At 53.8% G+C, this 26,523-nt stretch overlaps 1 protein-coding gene and 1 non-coding gene across 14 annotated transcripts in view; both read right to left on the bottom strand.

Moving 5' to 3' along the window:
• PRRC2B (proline rich coiled-coil 2B) overlaps positions 1-26,523 on the bottom strand; it is an 84,433-nt gene that overhangs the window by 10,278 nt on the left and 47,632 nt on the right. For 6 of the 13 annotated variants that reach the window (XM_070799438.1, XM_070799445.1, XM_070799444.1 and 3 more), the window contains 17 exons: positions 22,288-22,606; positions 20,536-20,729; positions 17,965-18,160; positions 13,369-13,585; positions 10,676-12,742; positions 9,205-9,401; positions 8,495-8,640; positions 7,894-8,035; positions 6,335-6,417; positions 5,839-6,027; positions 5,496-5,693; positions 4,848-4,934; positions 4,237-4,341; positions 3,896-4,088; positions 3,031-3,128; positions 2,009-2,136; positions 1,288-1,528 (listed from right to left, as the gene is read on the bottom strand). In XM_070799438.1, coding sequence (XP_070655539.1) covers positions 1,288-1,528; positions 2,009-2,136; positions 3,031-3,128; positions 3,896-4,088; positions 4,237-4,341; positions 4,848-4,934; positions 5,496-5,693; positions 5,839-6,027; positions 6,335-6,417; positions 7,894-8,035; positions 8,495-8,640; positions 9,205-9,401; positions 10,676-12,742; positions 13,369-13,585; positions 17,965-18,160; positions 20,536-20,729; positions 22,288-22,606 — 4,800 coding nt within the window. Of the gene's footprint in view, positions 1-1,287; positions 1,529-2,006; positions 2,137-2,698; positions 2,760-3,030; positions 3,129-3,895; positions 4,089-4,236; positions 4,342-4,847; positions 4,935-5,495; positions 5,694-5,838; positions 6,028-6,334; positions 6,418-7,893; positions 8,036-8,494; positions 8,641-9,204; positions 9,402-10,675; positions 12,743-13,368; positions 13,586-17,964; positions 18,161-20,535; positions 20,730-22,287; positions 22,607-26,523 lie in introns of those variants that run through there. The other 7 variants (XM_070799442.1, XM_070799446.1, XM_070799441.1 and 4 more) reach the window with 6 other exon arrangements.
• LOC139185992 (small nucleolar RNA SNORD62) lies at positions 3,332-3,417 on the bottom strand. The gene has a single exon (XR_011569570.1). It is a non-coding gene; the product is annotated as a small nucleolar RNA SNORD62 (small nucleolar RNA).

Genomic DNA, 26,523 nt, shown 5'->3' with positions numbered 1-26,523 from the left:
AGGTTTGCCTGGGGATGCGGCCGCAGGGTGGAAGACCCTCACGGCCGAGGGTGGCAGGCGCTAACGCGTGCTAGGGCAGCACCCAGGTGGGTGAGGACGGCTGCCGCCCTTGCCCCAGGGCTCCTCCTGGCCTTCAGAACCGTGGTTCTGGGAGCTTGTAGATGGTCTCTTCCTGGTTACGACTCACATTTCTTTGTGGACATAGGAGGCACCATCAAGGTGGGGGAGAAGGCAATAAAGAGGCGAGGCACCAAGACCACCAGGAACTGTGCGTCCAGGGAGGCTGTGCATCGGGTGGGGAGGGCCCTGTGTGAGTGCAGGGGGCTGTCTGGAGAGATCTGTATTCAGTCTGAATCCAGCCAACGGGAACTGTGCGTGCAGGGGGCTGTGTGTTGGGTGGGGAGGACCCTGTGTCTGTGGAGGGCCGTCTGGAGGGTCTCTATTTAGCCTGAATCCATCCACATGCAGAGACAGACCAGGGTTTAACCTGGGTGAGCACAGAGGTGGGGGTGGGAAGCTGAGTACAAACGACAAGGAGGGGGGAATTCCCCGGTGGTCCAGTGGTTAGGACCCCACACTTCCACTGCAGACTACACAGGTTCAGAGAACTAAGATCCTACAAGCCATGGTGCACCCCATCCCTCAAGGAGTAGGGAAGTAGGAGGCAGTGTTAAAAAGTGATTGGAAGTAGTTGGTCACTAGAGGGAGGGGGTGAAAAAATTCAAGGTGGTGACCGGGTAGGACCCTTAAGCCGGAGAGGTGCAGCTGTGGGCAGGGACTAGGCCAGACCCTGGACTGGTGAGCAGAGCCCCGGGGGTGAGGAGGCTGCGGGAGGGTCATCCACAGAGACGTCCGCCCTGCTGAGAACCACACGGGAGTGGAGCTGAAGACTGATCCGGGGGCCAAAGGAAGGGAGTGACCCTCAGAACAGTCTAATGGTGCCCAGGGGCCAGGAGGACATGGAACCAGAGATCCTGTCGCCTGGCGCTTGCAGCATATGGTGGGTGGGGGTACGGCCAGGGTTAGAGCGTCTAGAAGCATAAGTGAGCACAAGAGAGGACACTCAGCACCCCTGAGCCCGGGTAAGGGGAGAGGCTGCAGGAGAAGCCAGGTCTCGGGGCTGTTCATGGTGGGTGGAGGAGCCGGCCCGGGCCTGAGCCCAGGCACCAGTCACAGCAGCCACAAGCCACACGGAAGCCAGGGCGCGTCAAGAGGCAGATACAGGGGAAAATGGTCATGAAGAAAAGAGATCTGGGGCCTGGAAGCAGGCATGACTGAATTCCTGACCTGCGGGAGCTGGGAGTCCAACATCTGGGAGGCGCCAAGCCCAGCCGCCTGGCTGAGCGGGCCCTCGTAGACCAGGGCCTGGCTCCCACTCATGGGCTGGTAGGGCGAGCCGGACTGGGGCTTCACCATCTCCAGGGGCTGCATGCCTGGGAACGCCGAGTAGGGGGCCTTCAAGGCTGTGCCTCCGGAGAGGATCATGGTGCTGGGCGGTGACAGGCTGGGGTGCATGTACACCTGAGACCTGCAAAAGCCAGACAGACGGTCAGGTCAGGCACGCGGCTGGGCCGGCTGCACCAGCTGGTTCACCTCAGACCCCAGGGCGCTTGCTCCCACGCGGGCTCTTGGCTCAGCCCCAGGGTTTCTGACTCAGAAGCCTGGGATGGGGCCTGAGAACCTGCATTTACAACAAGCTCCTAGACGCTGCTGCTGCTGCTAGTCTAGGGACCCCAGTATGAACATCGCCGTATTAAGCAGACGTACAGGCTGTGTGAGACACAGGAAAACCTGTGTGATGCCAAAAGCACAGGACAGACATGCTGAGCGCGCGGGCTGGAGGCAACGAGGAGGGAGAGCAGGGAGGGGGCAGGAGGACTCGGGGACAAAAGACAAGGCTGGGCCCACGGCCTCTCCCACGGCACAGCTCACTCCCCAGCTCCCAGCCTGCTCGGACATGCGCACAGCAACCGGTGGCCAAGGGACCAGCCCCACCTAGGCATCTCACCTGAAGGGCTGTAAGGAGCTGAAGATCTCCTGAGACTGGGAGACGGGCAGCCCGCCCCTCAGTCCCAGCTGGGCTTGAGCTTGTAGAGACGTGTGAAGGGAAATTGGGATTTGCTGGGCAGCGGCAGCCTGCAGACAGGAGGCGGGTGGTCACTGCCCTGCCCTGCAAGCTGCTTCTCACAGCCCGCCACCGGCACCCCTACCCCGGTCCTTCTCCCTGGGGCAGCCAACACCGCCCTCAACGTGAACTCAACACAGCCTGCCTGTGCTTCCTTCCTTCTCGGGAGCGAGCAAAGAACTGGCAGCAACCCCAAACCAGCACAACCATCCCTACGCTAGACCCTGCACAGCGGGACGAACGAGCCCGAGCTCCACGACCAACAGAGGCAGGTTCAGAAACCAAACAGTGGCTGGAAAAGGCCACGGACAGAGAAATACGTGCGGTATGACCCAGTTACGAGACCTTGCAGAACCAAACGACATCATGTTTAAGAATACGCTCTGAAAAGACCAGGACGGGCCATGTCCTCTGCCCCTGGGGCGGCGCTTTGCCCTGGTTTCTGCAGGCACAGGACCCCCCGTGGAAGGCCCAGCACCAGCTTCAGGAGGACACTCCCACACGCGGCCCCTGGCAGCACAGCAGTGTGCCCACTGTGCGTGAACACAGACACCTGCTCACTTCTACAACTACCTCTTTCTAACGCATCCATGCCTGGGAGTCTAGGCCTTTCTTCTCTTCATCAGAAGGATACCTGATTACCAAAGAGAATTCCATTTCAGTGAATTCCCCGGCTAGGGTGCAGGAAGGAGAGCGTCAGGAAAGGAAAGCTAAGTGGTCCAGAGCACTCGGCTCTGTCCCTCCTCCTCGGCTCTCACGTGCTCACTCAGTAAACAATGCCTGGCTGCTGTAACGTGAGGGTGCAGAACACGAGACAGGCCGTGAACGGGCACGTGAAGCAGCCAATCACGCCCCGTGCTGCGCCCTCCCCCATGCCCCTGGGTCGCCTGTCTCGCCGGCATCACCTGTTGGAAACTCTGCTGCTGAGGTATGGTCTGAGGAACCAGTCGGGGCTGACTTGCAAACACATGGCCATCCAGGTAGAGAGGTGGCAGGTGGCTGCCTGGAAACAGAATTCGAGGCAGGGGAACAGGATCAAGTCTCACTGTCCCAGAAGGTCCCGCGAAGCAGTGGGGGAGGGAACGTGGCAGAGCTGGCCCTGGGCGCCTGTGCAGCCTGGGGAAGGGGCCACTGCAGCCGGCCTCCCTTCTCGCCCACCGCCCCGCACACCCAGGAAGGGCTCGGTCGTAAAGGAGGCTGCCATGGTCTCTCAGTCGCGTTCCTCTTCATCTCCCTGCTATTGAGTCCACAGTGGAGGGTCAGAAGGATCTATTGGAATCGCATCACTGAGACGCTGGCAGCTGGGCCCCCTGAATCCCCACGGGCTCCTTTGGGCACTGACGCTGTGACAAGGACAGCGACAACTGGGGTAAAACTGGCTCCCACTTATTGAGGCTCAGCTGATACAAAACCCTTCCCAGGTATGAGCTCATCTCATCAGCATGGTGACCCCACACCTGGCCATCACGACCCTGTGCTATTTCACAGAGGAGGGGGAAAGGCTCAGACAGCTGTTCCTGCGACAGTCTCTCTGCTGGGGCCTCTCTCCAGGAGGTGAGAGAGCCCTGCCGAGGTCACAGAGTCCTGTCGCCTCCCAAGGTTGGAAGCCAAGAGCAACAAGTGCCAGAGACCAGAGCACACAGGAACCCGTGGCCCCCAGCCAGGAACACACTCCTTAGGTCAAGGCGGGGCCGTGCTCAGGGCTACGAACCCTGTGTTTCCCTCGAGGGGATGGAGAAGCATCCCTGAGCTGGACCAGGGGAGAGGTACCTGGAAGGGATGCAGAAGGTGCGACCGAGGCCACTGGCACGGGGGGCATGGAGACGCCGCCAAAGGAGCTATAGCTGACCCCACTGGAGGTCCCCCCGGAGGATGGGGGCTGCAGGCCTGAGCCGGCGCCTCCTGGCGAGCTCTGCTCCGGCAAGCTGGGCGAGTTTTCCCAAGCCTTGCGCGCAGACTCCATCTTTGGAAGCAAGAAGGTGGGGGGAGATGGAAGTTACCACCCGGAAGGCAGGGGGCGGCACAAAGCTAAGCCCTGGGGTGCGGGGAGGGGGTGTGCTGGGGTGGGGTCTGCTTGCTCTTGCCCCCTCACAAGCTGGGCCCCGAGTTACCTTCAGAGTGAGGTCGGCGGTAGGGAAGGACATGTGGGAGAGGCCGATGGCCCTCTGGATGTGGTGGTCCCGCCGCAGGATGGGGATGCTGGGGGCCAGCCCGGCCTGGAGGGAAGAACACGGTGGGACCCCTGCAGGTGGGGGAGCCACACCCCTCCTGCCTGGACCCAGCCTTCCAGCAGGGCTGCCATGTTTCGGCAACAGAAGCCCGGCTGGCGGCCTGCACGCAGGCCACACTGCACGGCGTGGGGGTCCCAGTTCCTGTCTCAGCCCCTTCCCCCAAACCGTGAAAAGAGGCCCTAGAAATATGGTCAGAAATACAGCGCTAGACCCACTTCCTGCCGTGCCCACCACCCACCTGCAGGTCACAGGATTTCTGAGAAACTGAAGAGTAAAGAAACTTGTTTATTTACCACAGCATTCTCAAACGTGTGTGACCGTGGAACCGGGAAAGGTTGGAATCACAAAGTGCCAAATACACTAGACCTTAGGAGTGACACCACTCCACTTTAAGTTCACAAAACCAGGGCATGGAACAACTTGCCACGGGCGTGTAACTAGAAACGGCACCAAGACACAAACCGAGCTAGGTGGGAGAAGCATAGACTTACGTTACTGGCCAATGCGTCCTGAAGCTTGACAACTGGATTCCCCGCAGGACCAGAGGCAGAGCCAGGCTGCAAGCTGAAATCCGAGTCCTAGGGGAAAAAAAAGGGGGAATAAAGCCCACAGAAATCACCTTGGCTCACCTTCTGGCAGAGACACACATGAAGTAGACCCATAGCCTCAGCAACTCAAAACACCCAGTACGGGACTCCCCTGGTGGTCCAGGGGCTAAGACTCTGGGATCCCAATGCAGGGGTCCCGGATTCAGTCCCTGGTCAGGGAACTAGAGCCCATGTGCCACAACGAAGATCAAAGACTCCATGTGATGCAACTAAGACCTAGCACAGCCACAGAAATAAATAAGCAGTATTCACCACGTGAACAGAACAGCCAGCTGTTCCCCGACAGCCCCCAAGCAAGGCGGCCATCCCCTTCTCTGCCTGGCTTCCTGCGTGGTCTGAGAGCCTGCCTGGCATTGGCAGGGAGACGGGACCAGCCCACACAGCTCTTCACCCACGCTGCCACCCCACAACATCCCTTGGAGTGCTGCCAGCACCTACCACCCTGCTCCTCCAGGAAAGGCCCCTCCTTCCTCTCCAAGCACCAAAAACGGGGGTTGGGGAGGCGGGTATAAGAAACACTTCAAGCCTCACCTTCGGATTGACTCCAAATTCAATGGGTGGCACCGGCAGCACAGAGTCCACGTGAATCTCCACCCCGTTAACAGGGGGAACCACAGCCCCCTGCAGCCGTTCAGCCCCCTCGGAGCCCTTTCTGTTTTTCAGAGAGCGCTCATTGCCAATGGGTCCTGGTCTGTGCTCCTTGCTCTGTCCTGAGCCTTGTTCTGAATCCTTGACAGAAAAGCAAAGAGGCTGAGACACAGAGCCTGGAGTGACCCTGACCTCTAGCTTCCAAGGAACCGAGAGCCGGAAAAGAAAACAAAAGACACCAGCCCTTCTGCCTAGCCTGGCCCCTGAGAGCCAGGCTCCAGGTTACCTTTGGCTCTGACTGCTTTTGAGTCTGCTCCTTGTGGCCATCGGCCTTGGGCTCCAGGCCGGGCCCGCTTGCCTCCTCGGGCTTCAGGGTGCCATATGGAGAGCTGCGCTGCGAGGAGGTCGCTGAGGACTCTCGGGACTCGGCGCTCAGGTCAACACCGCTGTCTCCCTGGCTGCTCTTAAAGCCCTGCTGTGCAGGACACACGGCCAGTCAGCACCTGAGTCCCGCAGAGTGAGACCTGGGGCATGACGTGTCTCCTGGCCCAAGCCCGTGATCTCCGGTACATGTGGGCCCCTGCACTGTAAGCATGGCCAGACGCCGAGGACCCAGGGTGGGTACTCCCTTGCCATCCCCTCTTTCTCCCTCCCACACACCTGAAAGCAAGACTGGAGACCAGCAATGGGCCAGGCTCACTGCCTGGCCAGGGAGAGCCTGGGCGGGAGGCTGTGACGGCCCTGGACTGTGAGCACACGCTTGGTGCCTGGGGGCCACTCACCTCAGCAGAGCCAGGCTCAGCGCTGGTGAAGGCAGTGGCAGCTTTGGTCCAGGAGTCACTGGTCGAGGCCTGAAGGGGGAGGGCTGCCGAGGAGGAAGACAGAGTCAGGACATCAAAGAGGGACCACCAAGCCAGAAACACGACCACAGGCAGCGCACACAAACTCTCCAAGCCACCTCCCTCCTCAGTCTGACACCTTCACTCAACTTCCCAACATCCCCAGAAACATCTCCATAAACGAGGTTCCCGAGATTTCATGGACGATGAGCTCCAGGTAAACACACCAGCAACTTCTCACTCATAGGGATTAGAACTCTGTATCACTACCTCTGCTGTGGTAAAGCTTTTTTCACAAAAGCCAACTATTTATTTCTACAAATTGGCATCTCTCTACAAGTCTTTGAACGAGTCAAGCTGATTATTACTCAACTGTTGTTAGCTCAATCATTCTTAAGAATCCAACAAAAGTCACAGATCCTGTCTGTGTGCACAAAACCTCCCAAGCTCTTTCCCAAGACCCAGGGCCCTTCTGAAGCCATCCACACATCCCTGGTCTGAGCAACCACGAGACACTGCACAAGCCAGGAGGGAAAGCCTTGATAGCCAAGGGCGACCTGAGTTGGTCCGCCCTGCTTGACCAACCTGGGGGGTACGTGTTTTTGGACATTTACGCTGCGACACCCACCACTCTCACAAAACCAAACTGACTGATACCAAAATTTACTAAAAGGCTATTTTACTTTCAGTCAGAGTTAACAATTTCCCATTATTACATGGAAATGTGTTACACTCAAGGTTTTAATCAAGCATGACGACAGGCCGTGTGGTAAAATTAAGAGCATCAGGCTCAGAACCCAGGCTCTTGGGTGTCTGTCATGTGGCTCTGGAAGCCTTGGCTGCTCTGAATAAAGAGCTAGCAATGGTGATCCCACCAGTTCCCGCTGCCCGGCCTGCAGGGCCTTGCCCAGAGCAGGAACTCAAGAACAATCTGCTTATATGGTTTTGTATTTTAAAATGAAAGATTACCAGAAAAATACCACTGGATAGGAAATTCTTTTAACTTCAGGGAAACAGATTTTCTATAAATTAAGGGCCACCCTAGTCTGGTTTCAAGTCTAAGACAGCATTTGGGGAGGAGTTGACAGAAACCTCCTTCTGGCAAGGAAAGGGCGCACAGCACGGATGGGAAAGCTATGGACTCCTGTTCTCCAAATAGTTGTCTACTGCTCTCCCTCAAGTAAGAAGGAAGGATAACTGACATGGGCAACAGTCAAACCAACTCCTGGGCGACCTCAGCCAGGCGAGGTGGGGCCCACTCCCGTCACTGGATGCAGAATGCTCTGCTCGCCACCATGCTTCAGGCAGGGAGACTCTTACATCTGCTCAGAGGCTGCAGTGGCACGTGGTGCTCAGAAGGCTTTACCGCAGACTCGGCAGAGGAAGCCAGGAGACAGTCAGTGCTGTGCCTGTGCTCGTGGCCCCAGGGCAGAATCCTCCCTGAGAAGGGCCCCAAGCCTGGGAGGCGGCCCGAGCCTCGGGGTCCAAACACAAGCTCCTACCCTGGCTGCCGCTCTCCCAGATCTCGGTGCCCAGGCTGCTGCCGGGCACAGGCCCATCACCCTGCTCCAGGCACAGGTTGTTCTGCTTCTTTGCAAACCGAGGAGGAATTCGAGAGGAGAGACTTCGGCCTTTGACAGGAACCTACGGAGAAGAGGGTGATAGGGTCCAGCCTCGATGGCAGACCTGAAAAATGAGTCCCCCCCGGAAGACGACCGTGGGCTCCAAAACCACACCCGGAAACTGCTCCAGAGATTCACCAACCGTCGGTTAAGACCTCAACCACGCGGGAACTGCAGTGCTGACGACACCACACCTGCAAGTGCCCAGTGGGCTGAGACCTGAGATCACAGTAGGAGCAGGCTGGATTCAGGAGCTGACAGAGGTCCTGCTCAGCCCATTTCAGCTGGTGTCACCAAGGATCAGTTACCCTCTGAGAGCAGGGAAATCACACCATCTACCCCACGGGCACAGCGACAGTGGGCCCTGGGAGGCAGTGCCTGCTTACAAGTATGCCCTTCTTCCTCTCCCAGCCCGGGCCGAATTCAGAACACTCTGCCGCCATAGGCTACAGGTGTCCCTGCGTCACAGCGCGTCCCGTACCTGCACGGCTTGCTCCTTCTTTCTCCTCTCCTCCTCCAGCAGGCGGCGCTGCTTCTTGGTCAGGACCTCAATGAAGCCTTCGCCCACCAGAGAGCCCACCTCACTCTCCTCCCCAGGGCTGGATCCGCAATTTTCAATGATGGCGTCTGAACCAAGATTCACAAGGAAGGGCAATGGTTCCATTTACTGAAAGCTAAGGATAACCAAACCCTACGGACACCTGATAACTAAGCACTGAGTCAGCTCAAAAGGCCAGGCGCTTAGCTGGCTTGGGCCTCAGCATATTCACCATTACCAGGGTCTAGGAAACCCAGTGAGGATTTCTACACCCTTCTCACAACCCTGCAATGCACTGTTATCTCAAACCAAACAGGTCACAGTTAAGAAAACAGACCTCAGAGACACACACACCTAAGTCCCAGCTCCACTCCTAACCAGCTGTGTGACCCTAGACAAACCACTCAGCTTCTCTGGGGCTCAGCTTCCCATTTTTAAAACAGACGCTGCAGGGCTGTTACAGGAGTGCAGCAGGGCTGTGAGCAACACGAGGGCAGGAATCCCTCCTGTTTTGCTCTTAACCCAGTACGTGCCCAGAACCTAAGATATTCAGTGAAAGGGCAAACTCAGCAACCCATGGTGGTGGCCATGACCCATCCCCCTGCCATTTTGCCTGGCTCCTTCTTCCCCTGAAGATGTGAGCTGACACTCACGTCCGTAGTTCAGGTCAAATGGTTTCATGGTCTCTCCCTGCTCGCCTGACCTCTGGGCGGCCAGCTTGGCCTCCTTCTCTGCCTTCTCACAGGAGGCTTCGGTGACGTCAGAGGCAGCATGGGCTGCCCGCTCCAGCGTGTAATGGCCGCTCCCACTGCCGCAGCCAAGACCTCCAGGCAAGGCCTCGTCTGGGGACCTAGAGAGGAAGGAGGATCTCATCAGCTCAGAAGTGGCCCAAGAAGGAGAAACCACATACATGCCCAGCACACAACCAAGCTCAGCCCTCATCTCCGTCATTTCCTCCTGCTGTCCCCTCGACCCAGCAGAAGGGGTGGCTGGTTACACGCTGTCGCGAGCCCGTGGGGAGGCTGCCCCAGACCACTGCTCCAGCAAAGCACCTGGGAAAGCTGCTCTGTGCTCACCCCCTCCCCCAGCTAGTACTCCTGTCCTTTCCCTTTGCCTACCATACCCTGTAGGGCTCCAGAAAAGAGATAAGGGGCAAGGCTTAGAACTGGGCTGCAGAGGGAGCCCAGGCCTCGCTCCACTGCCAGTCCTCTGGGGCAGAAACCAGAAGGAAAGCCAGGTCTTGGCATCTGGGGCCTAGAAAGCTCCTCTAGACCCACACTGACAAGAATCCACATTCTCCTGTGGCGCCTTGTTCAGAGATACGAGTGAACTACAGGCCAAGCCTATGTGCCCTGAACTCTTGAGGCGGCCGGGAGGCGGGATAATTGTCTTCCTTGGCACCTGGGCGGAGCCGGAGCCACATCAGGGATGCAGGTTGCACAGGCTCTGCCCCTACCCTGATCCCAGGCCAGCTGTGGGCAGCAAGCAGACACTGAGCACAGGATACCCACCCCAACGCCTCCGAGTCCGGAGAGGTGCCCTTTGGGCCTTGGGAGTCACTCACAGCCCCTGCTTGCTACCTGGCTATCATCAAGTGTGGGGGGTAATCCCTGGGATAGGGTTGCTTGTCTTTTGTGGAAAAGCAAAGGCACTCAGGGAAGATCTCTCTGCAGGGCCAGGAGGCCAGCAGTGCCCCAGCGAAGAAACTGCCTGGCACACACTCGGGGGCCGAGGAGTCTGGGGAACAGACCAGTGCTCACCAGGTGCCACACACAGGGAGTGATCCCAACCCTGTGCTGGTGGCCCCTTGGGTGGACTCCAAGGAAACATAAGGAGATTGAACCATGGAGTGGTACTGGGACAGCCACTGCAGGGGACTACTGGATGGGGCCTCTAGTCTTGGTTCTGAAGCAACAACAACACACCACAAGAGAAGCAGACAGCAGGGTGAGAGCCAATGACGGAGGTGCTCACACACCCTGGCAGTCACCCTGGAACACAACGAGGGGGAAGGAGTCGGGGCCCTGACATACGGCGGGACAGCATGCGTGAGGTGCTGCCGGAAACACCGGCTAACAGAAGCATAACAATAAAAAAGAACCCGGGACTCTGCTTCTGGTTTACCTTTTGGCTTTCAGAGGCGTCCCGTTCTGATGACTCTCATAGCGGGGAGAAGTGTCACCGCCACCTGGCCTAACAGACTTCTCCCCAAACCCTCCCGGCTCCAGCTTCCGGCTCTGCCTGTCCACCAGGGGTCTCTGGCCCGAGAAGCTCCGCTTGGCCAGCTCCTTCTTCTCGCCTGCGCTCACCCCAGAGGGGCTGCCATCAGCCTGGGGGTCCAGCTCGGAGCCGGCCCGCCGCTCCCGCCTCTCGCTGAAGTCACTGCTCTCGGAGGCCGTCTCCCACTCCTCGTTGGCGTGGTCGGAGGAGTTCTGATAGGCGAGCTCAGGGGACCTGCGGCCTGAGGCGCTGCTCCTGTCCCCGGGGCAGGGTCTAGGACGGCCTGGCCACTGGCCGGCTGCCAGAGGTGGCTCGTCCTCCGGCCCCCACAGGCCCAGGGCCTCCCGTTCCTGCCGGAGGCGCCGGAAGCGGGGCGGCTTGTCCTGGCGCGGAGGCCGCCTTCGCCGGAAGGGCCGGTTCTCTGCGTTTTCGGACTCTGCGGCGTGGTCATCTTGGAAGAAGGCCCTCCGGTCCTCCAGGCGGCCATCCTCGAAGCCCCGGGAGCCCAAGGCATCGGGGCGTCTGTAGGCGTCTGGGATGTAGTCTCTGTCTAAGGGCCGCCGGGCTCCACATGCGTCAGAGGCGCCAGACTCCTGCCAGGAGGCGCCAGGACCCCGGCTGGGCCAAGGGGCCACCTCCTTGGCCACGAAGGTTCTCCGGCCATATGCACAGTTGCTCAGACGCGGGGGCAGGGCACGCCCGAAGGCCCGGGGACCTCGGTTCTTGGCCTCAGGCCCACCATGGTCCTCAGGGTGCATCCTGCCGGACCGCCAGGACTCCCTGAAGTCGCCCTTCCTTCCCGTGGCCTCCTCCCGCTCCGGGAGCGCACCCTCATCCCCAGGCTCAGTGCCTCGCTGCCGCCGCCGCTTGGGGAGCTCCTCATACTCAGAGCCCTCGCTGTGGGTCTCACTGGCAATCCTCCGCCGGGGCTTGGCCCGGGGGAAGTCATCCGGCGGCCCAAACTCCCGCGGCCCCCGGCCCCGGCTACTCCTCTGGCTGCCGCTGTAGAGGCCGCGTGCCCCAAGGACGCCCCCGCCACACAGGCCACTACCGGTGGGCCGCCCGCGGAAGGTGAACTCTCGGAACCCGCGGCCTCGGCCCCGGGCTGGCCCCCGGCCCCCAAAGGCTTGCTCCTCATCAATAAAGATCCAGTTATTCCTCTTGGTCGGGGGTGTGTGGCTGGCCTCCCTGGAGGGTCTGGCCTCCGGGGCCCCATCCGGCTTGTTGTCCTCCTCAGGACGGCTGGCCTCACGGCCCAAGCTGGCACGGGCTAAGCCCTGGTCCTCCGAGGTGGCCGGGGCCGCATTGGCCAGTGCGGGGTCGTTCTCTTGGTCCTCGTCCTCAGCCACTTCATGGACAGGCCCTGGCTCCCGGGCCAGGCGGGTGCTGCCCTCTGCCAGCTCCGGCTTTACTTTCTCGAGCTCCTTCTCCTTGTCCTCCACCTTGAGGGCCTTCAGGACAGGTTTCTTGATGGGGCCGGACCTACGGGTCCTGCTGGTCTGCTCCGGGTGCTGGCTGCCAGTGCCCCGGGCTTCTGGCGTCCACTCGGGCTCCAGAGCCGGCGGCTTGCTCGGGCTCCCTTCCTTCTCCCAGGAGGAGACGCTGAAGGGTGGCTCCTCCCGCGGTACCTCCTTCTCAACCGCAGCGTCTGGGTTGGCAACCTTTGACTGGTGGTTCACATCCCAGTCACCATACTCGAGCTTTTTCTCCGTGGGGGCAAAGTCGGGCTCCAGTGGGGAGCACCTGAGGTTTGGGGTGTGACTCCCAGGAGTGCCTGCTTCCTGCCCATTTTCTTGGGGTGGAAACAAAAGCTCCTGGCCTACTCTCTGAGAGGAGACACGGGAGTCACAGTCTGCTGGGGCCTTCTTGTCAGAAGCGCTCAAGTACTCCTGCCCTCTCTCCTCAAGGAGCTCGCGCTGGGCACTCACGCCCCCTGACCTTCCGGGGGAGGCAGAGTAAGAGCTTTCACTCCTGAAAAGGAACCAGAAAAATCAGTCAATGTGATTGGAGCCTGGTTCCTGGTTTCCACGCTGAACACAGTTTAAAAAAAAAAATTTTTTTTTTTTTAAAAAGGAAAAGAAAAAAACATAGGCACGAACATTCGCTCTATCTTTAAATGGGCCTCAAAGATGCTGGGCCATGGGCTGGTGGCAGCCCCTGGAGTCCAGAGTGATGATCAGTGGCTGGCGGACTCCATGAACAGCTGGGCATCCTCTGGTTCAAACACGCTGGAGCCGGGAAGTCCGAGAAGAGTCTGGGGTGCTGGGCTGGCAGAGCCAGCTCACCTTACTTTCACAGGAAGGAGTCATAACACATGTGCTCAACCCCACCCCGTGGCCCTGGCCCAAGGTTCTGTGGGATTTGCCTCTGACCCCAGGATTCCTCCTGGGCCTTCAGTCACCATTGGAGCCTCTCACATGAAAGCACCCAGCCATCCTCATCTCACTCTCCTTTCCCAGAGCACACTGGTCCCTCCCAAGGAGCCCCTTCCCTGAGGGCGGTGTCTCCTGGGACAGGGCCTCCTCCCAGAGCCCATCTCACTGAGGACCAAGATTCCTCCTTCAGCTGCAGGGCAGCAGGACCAAGCGTCGCCTCACCTGACATGCATGTCCATGGCCATATTGTCGCTGGATTTCGGATGGGGCAGCGAGTAGCCCTTGCTCTGCAACGCCATGTAACCCTCAGGGCTCCACACGGGGGCAGGGTCAATGGCGGTCACCTTCCTTTCTGGCAGCGGGGGCACACAGCTCTGGTCCTCAGAGCGACAGCCAGTCCCACTGAGGGAATCCGGGGGCATTATGGGTTTCATCAATCCTGAAGAAGGCAAACAGCTAATCGGTCACCTCGTTCAGCAAGCCATGGGTCGCCTACAGGCCCAGAGGAGACAAGCTGCCCCGACTATCACGCGGATGCAGCATCCCACCTGCTTCACGTCATCTGATCACAGAACCTCTGAAAGCACACAGGCACGCCATCTGAAAGGCCTGTTCAAAGACCCTGGAGGTCCAATCTTAGTTCCTGATGAACAGCGCCTATGTTGAAGGATATGAAAAACTGGCAAATGGAAACAGGACACAACCAACTAGAGAGCTCATGTCTGGCGGCAGAAAGCTAAGGGGCCAGGCAGCCAGCAGCGGGAGATGACAAGGGTCTCCTGCACAGACACAGGGAAGATGGGCTATGCTCCAGGAAGCCTACACGCACCAAGGAGCCAGAGTCTGCCTGCTTCCAAACCCTGCAAGATTCAGAAAGGGCTCTGGATTTCAGTTCTGCTTGTTTCTGCCCCTGAGCTTATAGTGATAATCCACATTCTCTCCAGGGAAGGGAAGAAGGGGACACACAGATGACACTCAACTCTTAACTGGCCCGAGGAGACAGGGATAAGCTGACATCTTGGTCCAATGAGATACAAACCAGCCTGGGAGACGGCACCCCCTCATTAGGGCCCCTCTGTCCACTTCTACCAGATGGGATGCTGTAGATGACATTAAAGGCCTCCCATTGGGCCAGAGTCTGTGTAGAAAAGAGGATCTGATTTTTCAAATATTTCACAAAGCTAATTACTGGGCCAGTTTTTTTTGTGCCCATTTTTCAAGCTGAGATAATCTGATCAGGAAAATGATTCTGCATCAGGCTAGTGATTTTATACTTTCTTTCAGCTGTGGATGCTTTGTCCAAAGGTTACCAATATACGACTCCGGCACAAAGGTAGTCTGAGTCATGTGGTCAAGGACCCTCTCTGGAATCCTAAAATTACACCCCGTTTACTAAGTATTGATCACAAGGTAGGCAGAACTGCTGAGCACTACACAGAACTATTTTTGGCAATATGGCAGCTCATATCACCTGAAGAAACCTCCTATCACAAAAACGCTTCACAAAACATGTTACACATTTCACTTGCAGAGCTCTGCTCCCCCAAACCAGGAAACCCCCAGGGAGCGGAAACCACAGCCATGGGCAAGAGCCATGGGCCAGAGGCACGAGCCAGGGCTCCTGAGAGGGGACCCAGGGACACATCTGTCAGATGTAGTAACCTACAGCTGTGCTCCTAAATACCACCCCCTCACCCCCCAACAAGAGATGGGGTTTCTCTGCACAAGGCAGAGAGTTACAGCTGAGGTGCTGCTTACACAAAGACCCTCAAAGGGCTATGCATTCAATTACAAGGCAGACCAGAAAAACCTCACACTCTTTAGGACAGGGAGATGACTGAGCTAGTGACCCGGCCAGGGTCAAGTCAAGGAAAACAGTCCCCAGTGAGGAATTCATGGCCACATGCCAGCTTTCACACAGGCTTGGGGGTAGTAGAGTGGAGTTCAGATTTACACCCCTAGAATTCTCCAAAAACTTCCTGAGTTACAATAAAGGTATTTCTAGGCTGGCAGATGAAAACACAGAGCCACCCTGGAGGGATACACTCTCAAATCAAGCTGCACCAAATCCCCAAGGTAAGAATAGCTCTGCTGGAAATGAACTTATGAGTCAAAACTCCCAGAACATTGCCAGGAAAGCATTCCACCATGACAAGTCCACAGCAAGTCCACAGGATCATGCACCGTCCCTAAGAACTTCAGAAAACAGATCAAAATGCTAAACACCAGAGAATTACGGTTTATATGATTAAAAGCAAATAAGAAGGAATTGAAAACTCACAAAAAATATAAAACACAGGAAAAAAAAAAGATTTGAGAGAAAAAGTCTAGTAATAAAAATAGTCATGAAATTAAAAACCCACTGGACAGTAAAAAATAAAAACAGCAGATTAGGCACAGCTGGAGAGAACAAGGAATTAGAGAATAATTCTAAGCATTTTCCCAGAAGGTACCACAAAAATCAGCTCTCATGTATTCAGGAGACCTGGAGGCAAAGTGAGAAGAATGATGATGATGCAGGCATTTGTACAGCACAATCAGTACAAATAATCTAAGTGGGTGACATAGGAAGAAAGGATACAAAGAATGAAAAAAGGCAAATAGTTAACATGATAATTAGAAGAGAAACTCCCAGAAGTGATGAAAGCAATACAACCTTAGATTTGAGCACTATGAGTTTTAAGCAGAATAAAGTAAGGATAGATATAGATATATACCTAGACACAGCATTTTGAGAAAGAACTACAGGAGACCAAAGACAAAGAGATCTTAAAGCAACACAAACCAGACACAGGAGCCAGAAGAAAAGGAATACTATCTTCACAGTCCTAAAAGAAAGTAACTGCAAACTTAGAGTTCTATACCCAGCTACACTATCGTTTAAGAGAAAGGCTGCCATAGATGAAAAATAGTGCTCAGTTGCGTTGAACTCTTTGTAACCCATGGACTGTAGCCAGTCAGGTTCCTCTGTCTATGGGATTTCACAGGCAAGAATACTGAGGTGGGGTACCATTTTCTCTTCCAGGGGATCTTCTAGACCCAGGTTTGGAACCCATGTCTCCTGCACTGGCAGGCAAATTCTTTACCACTAGTGCCACCTGGGAAGCCCCATGTGAAGAATATGTATCGCCAAAAAACTTTCGTAGAGGCCTTGACAAAATGTATGTTCTGAAAAAATAAATGGAGCTCAGATGGAAGGATAAGCAGCAAAGACACTAGTAAACATATAGACAGATCTGAACAAGCATAGATTGAATAAAACAACAAAGATAATAATTTCGCAAGCATCAAAACAAGGGAAGAATTAAAATTCCAGGGAAAAATTAAAAGACTCCTGAATTAGAGCTCAGGTTCAGGGTAATCTGATTAGCCTTTGTTAAGTCAAGGGTGCGTGTTAGAATTTAACCTAACCACTCACAGTAGAAACAGAATGCAGAAGGAAAACAAAAGGAATCGGAAAACTTGACACCTATGCCCCCAATCTAAAGGGAACAACTTTGGTAACTACAGTCACAGTTTTACCCACTCAATGTGGGTAAAACCAGACACATCTTAAACATACAAAGATATTCTCCTCCACAAAGGGCTCAGGCTGACAATAAAAAGTTGGGGTAGAAAGATACCACACAAATACTAATCAAAAGAAAACTGGAATGAAATTATCATCAGATCTGTTAAAGGTAGAAAACACAAGAAACAAAGGTGCGATGCGAAAATACAAGAAACAGGATGCAGTCACCCCAAGCCTACATGCTTCCAGATAGGTAAACCAAAAACTGACACATTTACAAGATTTGATAAATCCACAATCACGGTGGAAAATGTTCACACACCTCTAGAAACTGATCAAAGGGGTAAAAAGACTGTGATGATAGATCTTCATACAGCACAGTCAGCAAGCACACTTGAATGGACCATGTCCAATAGGAGAATACTTCTTTTCAAGCCCCTGAGTGAAGTTTGATCTGCCACTTGTTAAAAATAAAGTTTTACTGAAAAGCAACCACACCCATTCACTTACTATTGTCTATAGCTGTTTTTGTTCTACAACAGCAAAACTGGAGTAGCAGTTCAAAGACTAAAATATTTATTATCTGGTATTAATGGAAAAAAATTTTGACTGCTCGTCTATATCATACAGACCATGATATATGACCAAAAGGCAGCCACAGTAGAAATTAACAACATATGGATGATATTAAAACTCTGTATTTGGAAATTTTACAATATACCATTAAAAATCACTCAAAATCAGACTAATATTTAAAACTGTACAGTAATAAAAATGTTATTTTAAAACTCAATGGCTCATAAACTCAGGTGAGACGTAAATACATCAGAAAACTCAGGAACTAGTGATCTAATTAAGCATCCAACATAATCGGAAAAAGAACAAAATAATTTCAGTGGAAATAATGGGGGGGACAGAAATTAATGAAATAAAAACCAAATAAAAGACAGGAATTAAGAACCTCAAAAGATACTTTTTAAAAAATGGCATTAAAAAAATGGCATTTGACAAACCTTGGGAAAGACTAATCAAGGAAAAGAGAGAACATAAAGAACACTCAAGAATGGAGCAGAGATATGAAAATTAACAAAGACAATTTATGATTCATAATCTTAGTCTCTTCCTAACAATTCTTTGTAGGAGGTACTATTACACCCTCATTTTGCAAACAAGGAGGTTATAACTCAGACTGGATATGTGACTTGCACAGAGGCCAGACTGGAATCCAGGTGGGGTCTGTCTACCTCCCAAGGCAACGCCCTTGCCCACACCACATACCCTGGCCTTCACTGCACCTTGGTGCTTACCTGAGGGATGCAGGGCCGAGGGGTAGAAATCCACTGGGGTCCGAGTGGGCGGGATCCGTGGGTCCATGTAGGAGGGCATCATCATCCACCTGGGGTCGAAGCCCAGCATCTGGGGGTGGTGCGGGTAGAAGGTGCGCTGCGGGTGGGACGGCGGAGGGTACACCGGCTGCCAGTGCTGCATCTTGTACAGCTGCTCCTGGCAGAGACAGAGACCTGGCTGCACAGGTGCCACGGAGCAGACAGGCTGCGCATGCCCGCATACACACGCTTCCAGGGAAAACCCACCCAGACAGAAGACCAGAGAGGGCAGGCCCCAGTGTACGCATGACCACGTTCAGGCCCAGGCCCTCTCCCAGGACGGATGCACAGCCATCCCGTCGTCACACAGGGCCCTTGGGCTCCTCCACTACACACGGTAGCTTGGGTGCTCACGCAGATCAAAGGCTCTCCTGGAGCTGACACGTGACCAGCACACCTCCCAGAGCACCTCTCCCCAATGCTCCTCCCCATCCCCAGCCCCCACTGTCCCTTCAATTCATTCTCCACACTCCGATACCCTGATCACGGCCAGAGTCCTCCTGGGTTCTCCACAGTTCTCCATCTAACAGCTGGGATCCATGGGGCTACATGTGATCTATAGGGTCTTGACCCATCTGCCTCTCCAGCATCACCTCCCACTACTGCCCCAGCCTCCAGTCCACACACCTGCCTGCCTGCCTGCTTCAGGCCTTGGAAACACGCTGGGCCATCTGTTCCCTGGGCCCCAAACCTGTTCACCCACACCCCTCCTTCAGGTTTCAGCTTAAAGAGAACTTCCTCTGGGAAGCCTGCCACAAGTTCCAAGGAAGGTCAGGCACCCTGTTCTCGGCTCTCACAGCACTGGTGTTTCTCCTGCGGTTGCCTCCCTTCCCTATATCAGGGGATCATATGCCAAGTTCACTGCAGTCCACTCACCTCTACCATCAGACATGGTATGGAAAGAGTTCACTGCATGAATGAACTAACACATCAAAAGAGTATTAAAAATCAAGGACCTAGACCCAATGAGGGTTCACTTCAGACCTGCTCCACAGCACCAGTGACCCCCGGGGCTTTCCTCACAAGCGGACCCCAAACCAGCATCCTGGCCAGACACAGATACAGTCAAACAAGTGGGACAGCTGACCCAGCATGCCCTATCCCACCAGCCAGCAGGCTCAACTCCAGCCTGGGCTGGGTTCCCCGGATGGCTCGCCGGTGCTCCCAGCACCTCTTAGGAGCACTCGGCACTCAGTAAGCGGAGCTCTCTAGGGCTCTGCCCACAGCTCCTCCTCCTGTCTAAACCCCAGGTCCCCAGGGAAGCTGACCAGACAGTCCATTTGCCAGACTCCCTCAGGCTACTCTGGCACGTTCAGGCTTTCTCCTACTCTTCAGGAAGGATTTACCTGTCACTGCCCATCCCCACCCTCCCCAGAAGGCTTCCCTAGAGCAGCTGTTACAACTGTGTCTGGCTGGAGTGACTCCAGAGATCTCTCCAGTGGGCAGTAAATCTTCACCAAGCCCAGGAGTCACTGCATGGTGCCTGCTCACGGTACAAAACTACAACAGCACAATGAATGTACCTAACTGTCTAGAACACAGGCCACGGTGGGCTTCTGGAATGCTTCCTAGGAGCCCAAGGGAAACAGGGTCTGGGGTGAAGGTTGTAAAGGCAACTTTAAAAAACTTCTGGGTAAAGGTGTAAAATTTGATCTGTTTCCCCAGGGCACCCGCATTTTGGAACATTTTCGATTACTAACAATAATTTACCAGACTTCCCTGGGGGTCCAGTGGTTAAGAATCCACCTTTCAATGCAGGGGACACAGATTTGATCCCTGGTCAGGGAACTAAGATCCCATATGCAACAGGGCACCTAAGCCCATACTCTGCAACCAGAGAAGCTGACATGCCACCACGAAGACTCAGCACAGCCAAAACAGAGAGAGAGACAACATTTTAAGAACATTAATGGAACACCAATAAAGACACTACTGGACCACCGATAAACTAGTCTACAGGCATCGCAGACTCCTCACCGCCACGCCGAGTCAGGGCTTCATTCCTTCCGCTTCACACTGACCTGTCCAAGCCCCACATGGCTAGATAAGCAGCACCGTTAGCACCAGAACCCAAAGCTGTTTGACGGAATCCTACAAGCCTCCGCCTTTAACTCAAAGCCAACATTCCTCTCCAGTGCTCACCACACAGCCCCCAGGCCTCTTCCTCCCAGAGAGGCTCCAGGGTGGGGCCGCCGTCAGTTTGAAGAGTGGCCACATTGTACACCTCTCAGTGAAAAAACCACTCAGACACCACCAGCCATTCCTTTCAATGCTAGCCAACAGGGTCCACAAACTACCAACAAAGATTTTCATCCAGAGGATGAATTACCTGGAGAAATGAAAGGCCAGGGCTGATCTCCAAGGCCCCCACTCTCCATGTCCCTGCTGGCAACTGGGGTACAGGAGGGTGGGTGTCATCTGCTTTAATTGAAGGGGCCAGGGAGACGGAGGGGCGGGTCTGTTTACAATATGGGCTAAGCGTCTCCTGTTTACCTGCTGCTGCTGCTGCTGCTGGCGCTGGAATCTGGGAGGGAGTGACTTTTGGTACTTGTTGAATTCCTGTGCAGGGGAGCCAGCCTCCCGGGGCCCCTCCTCACTGCCGCCGCTCTGAGCCACTGCTGGAGGAGCTGTGGGGGCTTCTTCTGAAAACGTGCTGGCGGTCTCCTGGGCAGAGAACTCAGGGGAGCCTACAGAACAAGTAATTGGGGAGTGGCCAGGTCAGTTCATGAAAGCTTGGCTGAGTGAATATTTAATGGCAAATGCTTTTTCTTGTAGGCACATACTTTCCACTGCTAAACTATCTGCATCCCCAAACCCCAGCACTGGGCTAACACTTCCCATGCCCAAGCTCACAGCCTCCCCCTGGCCCCCATCACAGATTAGAAAACGAAGGGTGGAGAGATCAGATGAATTGCCTGAAGTCGCACGGTCGGCAGTAGAGCTGGGATACAATTCCAAGTGAGAGAGGGTCTATTAAAATGGACCCAGCGCAACAGAGTGGATGAGGCCTCAAAGGGAGCCCACGTGCCCCCACCTCCATCCATTTATGTGAGTCAGGCCAGCCAGGCAGCCCCTCTGAGGACGACAGCTGCAACTATCCCACGAGGCTTCTGTGAGCATTAACTGGGCCAGTCCACGGAGTGCACTTCAAATGGAATGCTCCCTACCATCTCCAAGACTGTGCCCCTTGGAATCCCCTGCTGTCTTCCCCATCCCAGCTTTGCATTCTTTTTTCCAGCTTTATTATAACTGATGTTTCCATTCTTAAGAAATCTACTGCAGAGAGCAAACACCAGTGCAAAGCCTGGAGGTAGGGCAGCGTTCCAGAGGAATGATGATGGGCAGGGGGCATATGGAAGAGCCGGGGACACATCCCACACCCAGGCCCACTCTACACCCTGCGGTCCACTCCCTGACTCTCTACTGCCCCCTCAGTAGGTCCCTGACACTGGGCCCAGGCTTCACCCAGACTTCAGTGACACAGCATTTACAGAAGGACCAGCATCTGAGTTCCTCGGCCAAAAGGGCGCTGATGACCACCAGGTCACTGGTACGCCCTCCATCTGAGAAGCTTTCAGCAACTAAAACTAACATCAGGCCCTTCTCTACTTTAGAGACTTTGTTTAAGTTCATTTAAGAAAGTCACAAAGAACATAACTGATCATATTATTAAAAACTAGAGCAAGAGACACCCTTCACCACTTAACACTGTTTGGTGTCTCTAGTGCAGCCACGTGATCCAGTCCTTTTAGGAATAACATCAGGGAAAATGTATTCTAAAAAGTGGGCAGGCTTCCTTCAGCGTCACAGAGAGTGCTGTGCTCCTACTGAGGTCCTCCGGCACCCACATCTCCTCTGCCAAGCAGTAGTGGTAACGAAGACAGTGCTTCGTTAGAAGCACCCGTGAGAAGGCGGGTGCTTCTGCATGTAGAAATGTGCCATGTGCTTCGTGACATCATCTCCCAGGACCCTGAGCACAGGAGGTGGGTACAAACTCTCCCCAACCCACTTCATGGGCGAGGAAAGTGGGAAGTCAGAGGGGAGCTGTCAGAGGGGAAGCACGTGGCCAGCTGGCTTCAGTGGTGAAAACAGGACGTGAACCCAGGCCCCTGATCCAGGCCTGAACTCTTAACAACTGGGATCCCTGTGTATCCAGCCATTGGCCACAGTTCATGCTAAGAAGCCAGGGAGATGCCCAGCGACACAGCCCTTGTTTCCAGGTCAGGGGCCAGGCTCACTGCTCACCTTTGTGGACGGCAGGGCCGTTCTCCTGGGGAGTCACCTTCTCAGCCCCCGGAGAGCGGGGAGCTTCCTTCTCCGCCTGCTTCTGGGCCTCGCTGGCCCGCTGAGCCTGCTTGCACTTCTGGTCAAGCTGCTTGAGTTTGGCAGCACAGGCAGCCAGCCTTTCCTCGCGCGCACGGCGCTCCTCCTCCTCCCGGCGCTTCCGGGCTCGCTCCACAGCCTCGGACATCTCAGACTGGACAAACTTCTGCCGCGGTGGGGGCTTGTCCTCTTTGTCCTCGGCAGACTGCTGCCGAAATACGGTGCCCATGGAGGATTTCTGCTGAGAGAAGACGGTCAGAGGATGTCACAACTCAGAGACAGGTCACCACCTGGAGGGGGTCAGCTCCCTTCTCAAGACCCTTGGGTACCTTCAAGAGGCCTATGGCAAGAGGACCTGAGCTTCGATCCTGTTCTGCCCTACACTGTATTTGGAAAGAGGGCTGGGCAAGCACCAACAGTCTAAACCCTAATTTCTCTTTTGGAAACTGCTGATAATCAAGGAAGCCCTCCGGGTTGTAAAGGTGCACGGAATCATTTGCAAACCTCTTAACACCATGACTGAAATGCAGGAAACACTCAAGAGAATAGGCACTCCGGCAGCCACCTCTGGGCACGCAAGGTCAGGGTATCCACTGCTAAAGAACAGGAGCAGAAAACCACATGCTCATCACTCCTCAGCCACAGAGCTGCCCTACTGCTCCTCCCACGAAAGCAGATGAACCTCTGGATACAAAGAGCCCCAAGACACCAGAACTCACACTCACACGTGAGGTTTCAAACTGATCAAATGTAAAAACGAAACAGCATCTCTAAAAACATCTCTTCAAGGTATTTTATCTACTTTTAAGTCTCAAGTTGATTGTTAAGTTACTAGACAACCAATAGGGTGCCAACGATGCAGTGTGAAAACCTCTCCATTCTGGGAAGATTTCTTACTGATTTGCAGGAAGAGAGGCTGCAGGCAGAATATGCAGCAGTCCAAAGGATGGGCTGGGTCCCTGGACCCCAGCCGCTGGAAGTCTAATGACATACAACTGGCAGAAAAACAGCAACTTCTTGTTTTGAGGGATAGTTACACAGATGAATGTAACTGTTGAAAAGTCATCAGACATATAAAACCAAGATCTGTTGTGTCTTTTCTTGTATTTTAATTGTCATCGTTCAGTTGCTAAGTCTTGTACGACTCTTCTGCAACCCCATGGACTATAAGGTTCAAGAGAAAGGCTGCCTCAGGTTTAAAATAGTGCTCAGTTGCTCAGTTGTGTCTGATTCCTTGTTACCCCATGGACTGTAGCCCGCCAGGCTCCTCTGTCCACAGGACTTCCCAAGCAAGAGTACTGGTGTGAGTTGCTATTTCCTTCTCCACAGGACAGTCCTGACCCAGGAATTGAACCCATGTCTCCTGCACTGGCAGGCAGGTTCTATACCACTGAGAAGCCAGGGAAGCCCTTTATGTAAATTACACCTCCATAAAGGCAGTAAGTAGCAGTGACAGTAGAGAGTGATTTTTCTTCTAAAAACTAACTTCTTATAATCCAGAGACAATTACTACAAGATTATAAATGTCTAATTTAGAAGCACAAAGGTACTTTTTACATAATCTAATTGGGGCCAAGTGTGCACTCTCCTTTTACTTTGCCCCGACCACTGCCATCTGTCCAGGCACTGTAACAGCCGTGTACTATCTCACCTCGAGTCTTCACCAGGACACATCTCACCCCCTGATGCTCAGGACACCTGGATGATCCCTAAGGCGTACCCCTGATTATTCCCTTCACAATTTCCCAGAAATTAAATACCATCAAAGGGTATGTGCATCTCATCAAAACTATACATATGCCTTTCAAAACTGCCGGAAGTGAGCTATCATTTTATAAACTAAATATTCTGCAAAACATTTAAGCTGTGACAATCTTTTCAGAAATTTGGATTCATGAAATGATAAGAGATTTTATCTTTGTTGACTCTAGATAATAATAAAAACACTCAAGATAATTCAGGGTTGTTATGAGCAGATCAAAGTAAAAAGAACCTTCTTTTGAATACTGAGCAACCCCAATATAAGGATGAAATCTGGGTTAATCGCAAGATAATTCCTAAGAGCTGTACTGAGTCTGTTTTCATTCTTGTGTCCCCTGTATGAGCACAATGCCTAGCAAGAGATGATATGTGCTCAGCACAAAAGACTCAAGATAACGGGTATTTTCACTTTAGAGGAAGACGTGGAAGTCCTTTAAACAGCACAGGGCACTGGAAATGGCAAGGCTGCCAGTCTGTTTAAATGAATGCCTCCCCTCCGCAGCTCACCCTTCCTGCTCAGTTCCATCTCAGAGTCAGGCAATGCAGCAGCGCCAGGCCTGCGCCCAGGGGGTCAGACAGCTCAGGGCAGGGTCAGAACCTAGGCAGCTGAGCAGGGTGTCCACATGGAGGTGTGGCTGATGAGGAAGGTGGAGCCCAATCAAGTGGGAGGAGGAAGGAACTTCTAGAAGAGATGGTTCAGCAGGGAATTCAGGGTCTCTGGGAGAGGGGCTGACATCTGAGGAGCTGAGGAGGGCACCTGTGCAAGGGACAGGGTGAGGGTAGAAACAGGAAGACTAGGGAGACAACGGAAAACAGCCAGAATGAAGTGTGTGTGTGTGTGTGTGTCTCACATACATACATTCCCCAACTCCATGTGTATGTGTCTGTGTGTGTGTCTCTCTCACGTACATACACTTCCCAACTATCCACGGAAAAGGCCAGAAGCAGCAGCACTCCTGGTGCCCACATACTGATTTATAAGTGTCATTAAAGGCTGACTCCAAAGCTAGATAAGGACAAAATGAGCTTGGAAAAGCTTATTCTACCAGAAAGCAAGGAATCCCTCAAAAAAAGAATGGAGACAGTGAAAAGCACCCGGCTGCCAGCCTGAAGCCCCCAAACCAAAGAAAACCTGAACATCCACAGAAACAATATAATTAAAAATTTGATGAGAAACTGGATATTCATAGTCTTAAAGTAACTAGCCACAAAACTGCTATCAATTACGAATCTGTGGTGCATGTAAAAGCTCGATGTTGTGAAACCCAGTAGCCAGCACCTCAATCCTGAGATTAAAGTAAGGCTGTCACAGCAGGCAGAGAGGGACCAGGGTCACCCAGGCGGGAGCAATGAGAACAGTCAGTGCCAATTCTGAGAGACTCTAGCCAAAAAAGGGAAGCCTTGAACCCCACCATGAGGAAGCTCCAGACAAACGGCACACTGCACAAAGCAGTTGGTTTCTGATCTTCCAGAGCGTCAACCTCAGGAAAGCGGAGCAGAGGCTGAGGGTCCACTTCACACTGAAGAACACCTGACCCTGACCCAGATTCCTCTGCACCAAGACCATCAACTGGGCAGTGGGGGCAGTGGGATGGAGTCTGCCGACGAGGTGGCAGTGGTACGTCAACGCGAGCTTCCTGGATCCGACTGTGCTGACCTAAGAAGCATTCATTGTATGGTGGAGCCTGATCAGACTAGCAACTTACTCTTCAAACGGCTCAGGAAAAAATATTCTTTGCATTACACCAACTTTTCTGTAAGTTTGTGACTGTTCTCAAAATCTTAAAAGAATAATTTTTAACTTTAAAAAAAAATAAAAAGAGGGACTTCCCTGGAGGTCCAGTTGTTAAGACTGCGCTTCCAACGCAGGGGGCCCGAGTTCAATCTCTGGGCAGGGAACTAGATCCCACATGCTGCACAGTGCGGTCAAAAAAAAAACAAAAAGGGAGGGAGGGTCAAGAGGGAGGGGACATATCATACCTATGGCTGATTCATGTTAATGTAGGGCAGAAACCAAGACAATACTGTAAAGCAAATATCCTCCAATTTAAAATAGCTTAGAAAAAGAGAGAGAGAAATGTCTGCTTAGACTTTTTCAGAAAACCAACCAGACTACTGAACTCAGTGAAACCTAACTGAATGTCCATCTGAAAGAGTGAGACTCTGGCTGTAGTGACCAGGGACACACCACATCGAGTCCCCAAGCCAGCCACCACTCAGTGTTCTCTGAGCTGGCTGAGACTCCCCCTGCAGCCCCCACGCACGGTGGGCTCCTGAAACCTCCCTGGCTCCATCCCCTCCTGTTCACTGTAAATGCACAGAACAGCCTTTCAGGTGACCTGCTGGAGTCTCTGCCTTGGATCTCTAGTCAGCTGAACTTGGAAACGGCTTGTGTAT

Source organism: Bos indicus, chromosome 11 (genome assembly GCF_029378745.1).
Source record: "Bos indicus isolate NIAB-ARS_2022 breed Sahiwal x Tharparkar chromosome 11, NIAB-ARS_B.indTharparkar_mat_pri_1.0, whole genome shotgun sequence".
NCBI lineage: Eukaryota > Metazoa > Chordata > Mammalia > Artiodactyla > Bovidae > Bos > Bos indicus.
Note: the sequence above shows the minus strand (reverse complement) of the source record. Positions and strands in the feature narration are given on the sequence as shown.